General features: G+C 33.2%; 1 protein-coding gene across 1 annotated transcript; it reads right to left on the reverse strand.

Annotated features, from left to right (window-relative positions):
* Positions 1–5,844: 5,844 nt before the first annotated feature.
* On the reverse strand, positions 5,845–9,017 carry LOC143056140 (uncharacterized). The gene is made up of 4 exons (XM_076229225.1): positions 8,523–9,017; positions 7,457–7,649; positions 6,253–6,843; positions 5,845–5,855 (listed from the first exon to the last, which is right to left on the reverse strand). Exons 1-4 carry the CDS (start codon positions 9,012–9,014, stop codon positions 5,845–5,847), a joined length of 1,287 nt encoding a protein of 428 aa, XP_076085340.1. The 5' UTR covers positions 9,015–9,017.
* Positions 9,018–12,540: the final 3,523 nt, after the last annotated feature.

The following is a 12,540-nucleotide window of genomic DNA, read 5'->3' on the forward strand; positions in this document are numbered from 1 at the left end:
TTTGCACTTCCCTCTTAAATAGACATTATAAAAAATCAATAGGATTTCAAAAATGGGACAGTATTAATTTTAGAAAACAACACAAGCAAAAGACAACAAATACTTTACTATATCAATTACTATATACAAGACAATAAATTCAAAATGTTAAGATGGAAATTTCTGCACTACATTTTACGAACCAAACAATTTCTTTTCTCTTGGAAAAATAACTAAAACTCCGCTATGCAATATTTGTGAACGTTAATGAAAAATTATGAACATTATTTTTTGAGATGCAAATTTCTGAAAATCATTTTGGATCAAATAAAACTATTACTTGATAAACTCAAAATAGAACATCATATCATATCACTTGGATCACTTATTATGGATAAAAAAATAAACAATACAAGACATTAGTTATTACAGTATTAATGATTTATTTACAATTTATTTTTCACTATATACAAAGGATATACATATCCGAGCAAAAATCAGTACAAATTAATGTCTTTGAAATTTTTAAAAGGGAATTTCTTCAACATTATGAAATACTGATAAATAAAGAAAGCAAATATATAAACGTCAATAATCTGGTTGCAGCAAAAATTAAATTATGTTCTTCAGCTAGAATTTATAACATATCATGTTATCTTATTTCTATTCAGTTGCATTTAATCAAAAAATCCATTTTCAGGCAAAAACATAGCAAACAAATAAATAATGTGGAAATAACGGCCACAGTTCACTTAGAATGACGAGGTCTGACATGATTACAGAATGCCGACATGCTTGTTTTAACTGACAAATCTGTGCACCATTGGTAGCAATGGATGCTCAAGTTCCTCCAGGTTAAATTCTAAAGAGAACGAGGGTTATGCTTCCCAAGTACATCGGGTCTTATTCGCATCACCCCCTGGTTTCAGGGGAGTAAAGATTAACATTTTGTATATTATAAAACACTGAATACATAGGCCATACTATGTATCATTAACAGTCAAGCTCGAACTGGTACCAATTCAGAACCGGCCACTCAGGGTAGACATGAGATGGTCTCAACAGAACTTCCTGCGGTACCGCAGGAAAGTACAAACCTAATATGATCCGACGTACAATTACAGGAAACGATCATAACCCCTTAATCTTGCCACTTGAGTGTGTCTATACACACTCATCAGAATCCCCCCCTTTTCCCACAACCTAAAGGTCCGTTAAGGTGAACTAGCTAAGAAGGCATTATTCTTTGTTAATATGTTTAAATCTTAGACAATCATATTTTTTCCTTTTGTAATAGCTTTGTTAAAAGGTGCTGTTTTCGAAGATATCACTTCTTTGGTTGTATTATCCATGTTATATATATTTATTTAACTCATCATAAAACGCATTATTTTAGCAGTAATACATCCACTGATAAACCGATCATGAATTATCATGAATGGGTTTACTAAAAGAGTTATCTCGCCTTAACCGGCTTAGTTGAACAAAATGTAATCTAAACCACATATGTTTGGAACTTGTTTAATATTTCTAAGAGATATAATGCGATAAATCAGGAGGTTTCTTCATAAAAATAAACAGTACAATCAATAAAATTGAACATCTGTGTACACATTCGGAGATTTGAGTAATAACTAGACTGATTGGTCACTGCAAAAGTACAATGCAAGATGGTGGTATGCCATGAATCTACTCAATTGCTTTGTTAATCTGTAATATGAACTACTATTAGTTTTCCATTTTTAATTTTATTATCCTCTACAAAGTTTACGAAAATACATTACCTGTATATATAATATGTGCTATACTAGGCACTCCTTCAAAGTCGTGTACATTTGTATAGGCTATATATTAATTTAAACAAGTAACGTGACCAATATTTTAAAAACCATGGGTGTAGAACGTACACAAAAAATCATATCAATCAATACATGGAAAGTACCACATATCCTGTACTAACATGACTAAATTGGCAATCACATGCATTCCTAGTAGTACTTAAAATTCGGATACAGCTAAGCAGTATGTGCCGCTTTTTTGGAAAGTTCAAACTTGAATAGTTTTACGTCGAATATATTTTGTGACCTAAAAGAACTAGGCGTTTCCTGTACTAAATTGGCTACCCCATGCATTCCTAGTAGTACTTAAAATTCGGATACATGTTTTTTAGAAAGTTCAATCTTGAATAGTTTTGCGTCGAATATATTTTGTGACCTAAAAGAACAAGGTGCTAGAGTAAAATTCCATGGTATTACTTTAAGTTATGGATAGTTGATTAATTCCGACTAGAATTAAAAAGATTGTGTCCATCAGCTTTGTATATAGATAAGAATGCTTAAGTTCCTTTTAATAGAAGGAAATAGATCAAGAGTATTTGAAATAAATTTAAAAATTCATCGAGTTTCCCATCTGGATAATATGCGTGTTTGTTTGTAAAAGTCCTTAACAATAACTTATATACCGCATATTTGTTTTGTTTCTAAAAATAGATGTGGGGAAGCCCATAGTTCGTGTCGACATGTAAAATAAATATGATAGTAAAATACAAACGTATTAAAACCTCAATGTTCACATATCTGAGTTGAATAAGACAGTCAAAAATAATCTAAACAATACATGTACATGTATATATACAATAACATTATCGCACTTCAAAGTATAGAGGATGTTGTGTTACGGGGCGCCGAATGGGACTCTTGTTGTTTTGTACTCAAAATTCAATTTTGTACGGACAAAAGTGACTTTTGTTCAACAAAAATGAGTTCAGTTTAACAAAATTTGTATCATACTACAAATTAAAAATTTTGTCATACAAAATTATCTATCAGCGGACAAAAGTCACTTTTGTCATGACAAAATTCATTTTTGTTACACAGACTTGACTTTTGTTACCTTATTTGAAAATTGGGCGACAAAAGTCAATTTTGTATTCAAATTAGTTTAGTTTGGTTTCTGTGAACTAATTTGCATACAACATCGACTTTTGTTACACAAAATTGACTTTTGTGAGACAAAATTGACTTTTGTGAGACAAAATTGACTTTTGTCACAACAAAATTGACAAAATTGACTTTTGTCTCAACAAAATTGACTTTTGTCACAACAAAATTGACAAAATTGACTTTTGTCTCAACAAAATTGACAAAATTGACTTTTGTGAGACAAAATTGACCAATGTGAGACAAAATTGACTTTTGTTTCAACAAAATTGACTTTTGTTTCAACAAAATTGACAAAATTGAATTTTGTCTGAACAAAATTGACAAAATTGAATTTTGTCTCAACAAAATTGACAAAATTGAATTTTGTCTCAACAAAATTGAATTTTGTCTCATGAAAGTCAATTTTGTCTCACAAAAGTCAATTTTGTCTCATAAAAGTCAATTTTGTCGTCACAAAATTAAATTTTGTCGTCACAAAAATGACTTTTGTCTCAACAAAATTGACTTATGTCTCAACAAAATTGACAAAATTGACTTTTGTCTCAACAAAATTAACAAAATTGACTTTTGTCTCAACAAAATTGATTTTTGTCTCAACAAAATTGATTTTTGTCTCAACAAAATTGACAAAATTGACTTTTGTCTCAACAAAATTGACAAAATTTACTTTTGTCACAACAAAATTAACAAAATTTACTTTTGTCTCAATAAAATTGACAAAATTGACTTTTGTCTCACAAAAGTCAATGTTGTCTCACAAAAGTCAATGTTGTCTCACAAAAGTCAATGTTGTCTCACAAAAGTCAATTTTGTCTCACAAAAGTTAATTTTGTCTCCCAAAAGTCAATTTTGTCTCACAAAATTGAATCTTACCTCACACAATTGACTTTTGTGATTTAATTTCCATATCAGGTAACAAAAGTCAATTTTGTATGCAAATACATACCTTTTAGACAAAATTGACTTTTGTCATGACAAATATGAATTTTTATCAGAGCCCATGTCACATTAACTCTAATTAGTCACTTTTCTGCCTTCATTTATGAGCAGGGCCCATACTGCATTAATATCAATAAGTCAGTGTACTGAGGTCAACAATGAGCAGAGCCCAAGTCGCATTAATAACATTTAGTCACTTTTCTGCCTACAACAATGAACAGGGCCCATACTGCATTAAACAAAGTCATTGTACTGCGTTCAACAATGAGCAGAGCACATGATACTGCATTAATGAGTAATTAAAAACCAAAAAGAAAAATGTTAAACAAGTCAAACGAGAAAACAGTAGGCATAATTTATGTACATTTTTTTTTATATATAGTAATGCCGATTTAAGTGTATCAAACAGTTTAGGAAATATTTAAGACTGTAGATCTACATGTTCAAAGGATTTCCACTTGTAAAAAAAATTAATCTAAGCCATCGACTCTGATGGATTTAATCTAAAGTTATCGCGTCATCCGCCACAAAATTTGTCTTCTAACTCTCATATAGTGTATTTCATTTACACGTCAGCTGAGCCATCTAACACATAGTGTATAATTGTGTATAAATAGTGGTAGAATCTATAAAGTAAATAAAGATGAGGAATTTGCACTCATTGCCCTCGTGTGTATCTTGTGTGTAATAGCGCTAGTTGCGTCTTCAAAACGACTGCATGGTTATATAATTTATGTACATTAAAGCAGACACATGTAAAAAAAGGCCACGAATCAAATGTATGACATCAAATTATAAAAATATATAATCCTTTCAGTAATCTTATCTTATTATATCACCATCAGATTATCTTATTCTTAATGAGATAAATATCAATTAGAATAATTATACACCACAAAACATCAACTTTTTTTTTATATATATATAAATTCACCATACCAAGGTTAAAGCTTGACGAAATCTGCAAACCGCTGGAACCAGGTAGTGAATTCTTTGGATCAGTGGTTCTCCTTCTTTTAAATCGTGTTTTCCTTACAAGTGCATCTTGTGCTGTGTGGAATTCTAAACGGGGGCTCCTGGTGTGAAGACTTTGTTCTGCCATTAAATTGATCACCTATCAATGAGCCACTGACAAATTGGAAGCTGTCCCTGTCATTCGATCATTGTATAACTTTTATGGCGAAGATACATTATTAAATTGTTCTAATTATCTCACAAACATAAACATGTCGAAAGAAGCTGGATGTGTTCCTCGTGTTGATGGCATCGGATCGTGTGGTGACAGTTCGGTTTACCTTTTAATATCGTCGTTTACTGACCCTTGCAAATGAAAAACCTTTCTTGGAGAATTGTCTTGACTCTAGGATAGTTTCATTTCAAAATATAAGAATATGATATGCGGATGTCAAAGATTTTTTACGATTGCATTTTTTGAAACTTTTACATATCTACAAGATTGGCTAGTGCAATGTCATGCTGACGAGTCATGTGACGTTGATTGGCGGGAAACAAGAACCGGATCCGAATGAGGCAATAATCATGTCTCTTTAATTAAATTGGTTTATCTTATAGATAAGATAAACCGTAATATGTCATTAGCTAAAATGTTATATATATTGTGCACTAAAAAGTACTAACCCTACCACTGATATGCTATATACTAACGTTAACGAAACCGGGATAAGGTACCGGTACTTTATGTATCTCTAATACATATACTATTCAAATAAAATAATATAACACTAAAAAAAAACCAGGAAAAAAAACCTTCCAATTTTACATTGATTATTTCTGATTTATATATGTTCCGGACCATATGAGTATCTGGACCACACGCGTATGGTCATGACCATACGGTATTATACAATTATAGCCTTTGTATGAGGTCGATACGAGGTTATATCGACCCAAGAGAAGCATATCGACTGAGGACGAAGTTCGAGGTCGATATGCTTCTCTTGGTCGATTTAACCTCGTATCGACCTCAAACAAAGGCTACAATTGTTATATTATTAATCAAGAACTATTGCATGAACAATATATTGTTTTGCATGTCTTCAAAACCATTATTACTGTAAAATTTTAAAATGTTCATACGTTATTACAGAATCACAACAATCAATATATAGATGTTTGCTTGTTTAATTGAAACAATATATAACAATGAACAGATAAAGTAACAAGAAATTTACAACAAAAACATTTTGTATATGAAGCTATACCTTTGCAGGGTTGTTCATATATGGGTGAACATTGTAATTTATAATAACAGTTACATTGTTACAGTTATTAAGAAATGGCATTTTCATATCTGGTTGTGGTAGGTTTAAAATTTTTTGACTTGTCTTCAATGTCTCGGGTTTCGTTATATTTGTATTTAAGGGACCATTACCAATTTCTGTAAGAATTTCATCCAATTTGTTATTAGGCAAAATGTCATTCATTACAGTATCATTCTGTGAGTTTGATAAAAGCTCTAAATCAAAATTTGCATCACTCAATTCAACAGGAATATTTTCCACCTCTTCATTGGCTTCAACTGTAATTGTACTTTGAGACAAGCAAAGAAAATCTATATTAGATATACATGATTTCTTTCCACATGTTTTTGAGCTTAAAATTTCCGACATATGCCGTTTCTTTTTTTCACAAGTTTTTCCAGAGTAAGTTTTTAGAGATGTTTCTGACTTGTGTCCTGTAACTGTCATTATATGTCTGCTTGGAATATCCGCTTCGTCAAGAAGATGAACAGTTGTTGCTCGGCAGGAATGATTGGTATATATGTGAGAAAGATTTGCCATTTTGCTAATTTCATTCATGAATTGGCCAAGTCTATTATGACCTAGAGGTATATTGTCATAATAGTACACTCCTTCTTTAGCATGTTTAGGGTATGATCTTGCTTGTTGAAATAATTTTACACATTTAGGATTCAACCTTCTGATATACTTCACAAAAGACTTCACTGGACATCTTTCATCATCTGAAAAAAGCATGTTAAACATTTCTAAATAAAAATACTCCAGATAAAAGTCTTCTGTAGTCAAATAAGTTTTTTTCTTTATATGATCATAGAGTTTATACAATAATTTCTATTTTGTATAAACATTTTGTTTTTCGTATATTATCCCATGCATGTATTCATTGATATTTGACATATACATTGTACAACGTATTTACCAACTATAAATATCACATTTTCCTATTAAAGTTTGATTGTAATATGAAAAAATGGCAAAATAATATTATAAAAATGTCTGCCACTGTGGTTCAAAACACTTGATAAAAAAAAGGGATATGTAGCTATATTGGTTGATATTTTTTTACTCACTAATGGTTATTAATTATGAAATGAATTATTTATATTTGTATGCGTTTTAATCAGGTCAATAAATAGTGTGGTTCTGATAACTTAATAAAAAAGGTAGGTCAGTCCATTTGTTTTATTTTTATTTTTAAAAATGCAATAGTTTTATGACTTTAATATGCATAACATAACTTCTTATATGTATATTATATTAAATCAATGCAAAAAAAAATTAAAGGGTAGTTACTTTGTAGGTCAATATGTACATGTATATATAGATAACATTTACCTGTAATTTCATACATTCGTCCATCTGAGGATAATTCACTGTCTGACTGGTGGTTTTTTGTTTGCTCATCAATTACTTTGTAGGCATACAATTTGTCATCTGCACCACGTTTAACTGCAAAATGCTTTCTTGTAAGACTTGGCAGGTTTTCCCTCCCTCTACGACCAAAGTGCAGCACGATGTCAACAAATACCTAAAACATAGAAGAAATTTTAATTGAAGTGGACAGTATGCACACAATTAGATAGATACTAAAAACAAACACAATTTTCAATTTTATATGCAAATAATTAGCCATTTTCGCAATGAACACAAGATAAATATTTTATTGACATTGAATAATATTTGTATTTAATTTTGTTATACATCTAATTGTCACACTGACATGCTGTTCTTTTTTTTTTATAGATTGTTATAGATGATTGCGAAAATTTTCTTCTATAATATTAATATGCATGCGCAATATTAAGCATGTACATGAATAGGTCCATATATACGCATGGAACACCTAGTATGATTTTTTTTTTTGTATACAACCTCCTTTGTAGCGAAGTCATCCTTTAAAATTCACAATATGTTTATTTTTACACTGATAAGGCTTTATGCATGGAATTAAAAAAAATTGTCATACATTAAAGACCTGTTGGTGACCTTCTGCTGTTGTTTTTTTTATTTGGTCGGGTTGTTGTCTCTTTGAAAAAAGTAAAAACACAAATATACTGAACTCCGAGGAAAATTCAAAGAGGAAAATCAAAAATAAAAAGGCAAAATCAAAAGTCCAAACACATCTAACGAATGGATAACAACTGTCATATTCCTGACTTGGTACAGGCATTTTCTAATGTTGAACCTGGTTTTATAGCTAGCTAAACCTCTCACTTGTAAGACAGTCGCATCAAATTCCATTACATTGTCAACGATGTATGATCAAAACAAACATACTCAAAGATTAAAAATATCAAAAATAGGGGTACAACAGTCAATATTGTGTTATCACATGTTTGACACATTCCCCATTTCCATTCTCAATTTTATGAATTTTACATGTATATGGTATAAAAATTACCGTATACTGCAAAAGCTGTGCATCCTCCAGATTTTTACAACAATATGAGTACATCTTCTCAATATCACTCTCTTCTATGGAAGGGTGGTGTTCTATAGCAGCTAGCCCAAGGCGCTTCAGTTCCTTTGTCATACCCTTGAAGGATTTACAGGACTTTTTGAATATATCTTCATTGCAAATGTCTATGTCCCTACATTTCTGTATGTGTCTGTTTAGACCTTGTCTATAGGATTGCACAGTTGTCTTTTTATAGTGTTTCCCCTCTTTGCTTCTCATTTCCAAATAAAATGATGCCAATGAATCGTCCAGTTGCTCTATAGTGTACTGTCCGAATTCTATCGGCTTACTTTTCTCGGTCAAATATTCCCTGAATAGTTTAACTGCTGTGGTGTTCTGCCTTTTTGTGTTTTTTGTTTCTATATTTTCCATTATATTATCCCTATCGTCTTGTCCCAGGGACGCGAATCTACCTTCAGCCATCTGTTCCGCCATGATCGTCTGCAACTAATGCAACAGTCTAGCAGGAAGTCGTTTTGATTGGCCGAGAAGAACATGTGACGACAATTGGTTTTTTTTAAATGTATTTTTAGTAACATGCTGTATGCTCTGTGCAATATGCTGTTTCTGACCTACGAAACGCTAAATATAGCAGAATTAGCGTGCAGCCTGAGTAAATACAAATGAACATGTGACCAAGTCTTAACGAATCACGAATTGCTAAAATAATACGATTAATAATATATACTCATATGGTCCGACCATACGCGTATACTTGGACCGTACGCGTATGGTCGGGGTAATCAACACGTCTACTTTTAAACTCTTCATTAGGTATGACCCTTCTGGTTGTTACGTCACTAAAATGTCATTTTATTATATATTAAAAAAAACTTATTAAAAAAAACCTACATGTATGGTACCGTGTGAATGTCATTCTAAGTATACAAAAGCATAGAATACAATTAGCGATGAAAACTAAGATCAACTGACTGTGACATGGTCTATATTTAATGTTTATGTTGTGAATTAGTTATAGTTACTTTAAACTCTTTTATTTGTTTAACGTTTTACCGCCATTTACGTTACAATAGGCCCGCCACGTCGTCACTTGCCGACGTCTCTCTTGTATATCATAGACTAGTAAAGCATACGAAACATTGAAGACGCTTTTGTGTTTAATAGCCTTTATTATAGATACGTACACAACATTGGTGCCGTGACAAAAACAGAAGAATACGAAAGATGAGTACCGCGACGATGAAGACCAGGCCTCACGGTCATAAAATTTTCGAGCCTGATTTTTGTACTCAGACTCGAAAATCAACCAATCAAATTGCTGGATTTCATGTTTCGAGTATGATGTTTGTGCTCTGAGCACTGAGCAAAGTTTTATGCCTTCAGGTCCAGACGAGCTGGACATCGGGGAGTTCTTACAAAGTTACTGAAGAAAGTGGAACCGAGTTCCGAGGAACTTTTGCAGGAATATGACGTGAGTGAACTTTCAGCCATTCAAGGACTTATTGTTAAGAAAACAGGAAACGATTGATCAACTGAACGAGAAGATTGTGGAGGAACTATCGGAAGAGGAAGTGAGCGAAGAAATAGAGGAAGCCGACAGATACACATATGACATAGAAATGAGTGTAACTAAACTTTCAAAAATCATTACGGAATCGGAAATCACAGTCAAACAGTCAAGTAAGTCATTGCTAAACCCAAATGCACACGAGTTTATTAATTACACAAATCATCAAGAAAGTCAGCCACAGCCCAGTTTCATGCACGCAAATACATCAGCGTCCGTTTTTTCAAACTCCAGCATGTACCACAAACTTTCCAAATTAAATTTACCAACGTTCGGTGGGAATATGTTAGAATGGCAACCCTTTTGGGATTCGTTTAGTGCTGCCGTACACGATAACATGTCTTTAAACAATGTACAGAAATTTAATTACTTGAAATCTCAACTGTTCGGAGAAGCCACCCAATGCATAGCAGGTCTACAAATAACTAACACAAATTACGGACAAGCATTACATGTACTGAAACAAAGATTCGGTCATCCACATAAGAAAGTACAAATATAAATGCAGAGTTTAATCAGCCTTCCTAGTCCAACGTCAAATATTACACATTTAAAAAAATTCTACGACAGTATGGACAACTACATCCGTGGCCTTGAAAGTATAGGGGAGTCTCACGAATCGTTCGGAAGCCTTTTAGTCCCCATAATTTTAAATAAACTACCTGGGAATATACGAGAAACATGGTACGTGCCCACGGAGGCGACCACTGGAACTTGCCGACGTTACGGTAAGCTATTCAACATGAGATAACGATTAAGGAAGCGGGTCAGTCGGTAAACAGTAATGATATAGAGCCAAATTACACACCCACATCAGAATTCTTTACGGGTACAAATCGCAATTACGCAAATCAGAAAGGAAAAAGAGACATAACCAAGAAGCCGTGCGTCTTTTGTCAAGGAGTTCACGCCCCATTAGCTTGTAAAACTGTTACGGAAATTGAAGCTCGAAAACGCATTGTTAAGGAGAAACAGGCATGTTTCAATTGCTTAGGAAATCACAGAGTTGCCGATTGCAAATCCGATAAAACTTGAAAAAATTGTAATACTGTGGATTCATTTATTTTCGTGGATACAAATTTTCGTGGATAAAGGAACACTTGCATGTTCGTGGACATTTAATTTCGTGGTTTTGCCTAAATTCTTATACAAGTCTTTAGAAAATTTGTCATTCGTTGAACATATAATTTCGTGCTTCACCTATACACACGAAATCCACGAAAATTGGTATCCAACGAATAATAATGAATCCACAGTAAACGACACCATACCAGTATTTGTTCAAAGAATGAATCACACCTGTATACCAAGTCTAAAGATAGCAGTACATCAAAACCAGATACCGATGCCGCAGTCGCAAGCATGCATTCATCCACATCATCGGTAAGATCACAGGTATTGTTGAAAACCGCGATAGCACCTATCACGTATGACAAGACGCATTTTAACACCGCCAATATACTATTCGACTAAGGAGCCCAGCGAAGCTTTATCACTCAAGAGATGGTCGATTTATTGAATCTGAGACCACACAGGAAAGAAGCGATAACGATATCCGGTTTCGGTGAATCCAACAAGAAGATTAGAAATTTACAAATTGCTACTATCTATATAAAAGGTCTAACGAATACACTTGTCCCTATTGAAGTTCTTATAGTACCACAGATTGCTTATCCGATACATACTTACGCAAGGAACAAATCAAGTTTTCAGCATTTAAATGCATTGAAGTTAGCCCACCCAGCTTTACAGGACGAGGATTTTGATATATCAGTCTTAGTTGGCGCCGATTATTATTGGGATATAGTTGGAGAAAGAGTTATTAGAGGTTCCAGACCAACCGCTGCACAGTCCAAAGTTGGATACTTGCTATCAGGACCTATACAATTGAACACTAACAGTAATAATCAATCAACGTCATCGATTATGAACATTTGACCCCACACAGACTAGAGGAATGTGAAATACAAAAGTTTTGGGAAATCGAATCCATAGGAACAGAAACAGACAGCGAAGTGAAAGCGAAAACAGACTTACAAGAAATTACCACTTACCAAGAGAATAACATTCATTTAATAGACAATAGGTACATCGCCAAATTACCATAAAAACATGAACATCCGGAGTTGCCTAGCAACAAAACGATCGCCAGAAAAAGAGCATACAACGTAATAACCCGACTTGCTAAACAAACAGAAATGCTTAAGATATACGGTAACATTATCAACGACCAAGAAAATCGAGGTTTTATAGAGGAGGTTGAGACCCCGGATGAGACTACTAATCGAGTGCATTATATTCCGCATCACCCAGTGAAAAAAGATTTATCGACTACACCGATACGTATAGTATATGATTGCAGTTGTCGCAAAGATTCAGAATCACCCAGCTTAAATGATTGCCTCTCTTCTACACCGCCCCAGCTTAATAAGC

Source organism: Mytilus galloprovincialis, chromosome 13, assembly GCF_965363235.1.
Source record: "Mytilus galloprovincialis chromosome 13, xbMytGall1.hap1.1, whole genome shotgun sequence".
Classification (NCBI taxonomy): Eukaryota; Metazoa; Mollusca; class Bivalvia; order Mytilida; family Mytilidae; genus Mytilus; species Mytilus galloprovincialis.

Excerpts from the sequence above, each read along its gene's own strand:
- LOC143056140 (XM_076229225.1), bottom strand. The coding sequence starts at position 9,014 with ATGGCGGAACAGATGGCTGAAGGTAGATTCGCGTCCCTGGGACAAGAC. Across the intron at positions 7,650-8,522 it reads CACAGCTTTTGCAGTATACG|GTATTTGTTGACATCGTGCT; the intron begins GTAATTTTTATA and ends TCTATGTTTTAG. Across the intron at positions 6,844-7,456 it reads ACGAATGTATGAAATTACAG|ATGATGAAAGATGTCCAGTG; the intron begins GTAAATGTTATC and ends TGCTTTTTTCAG.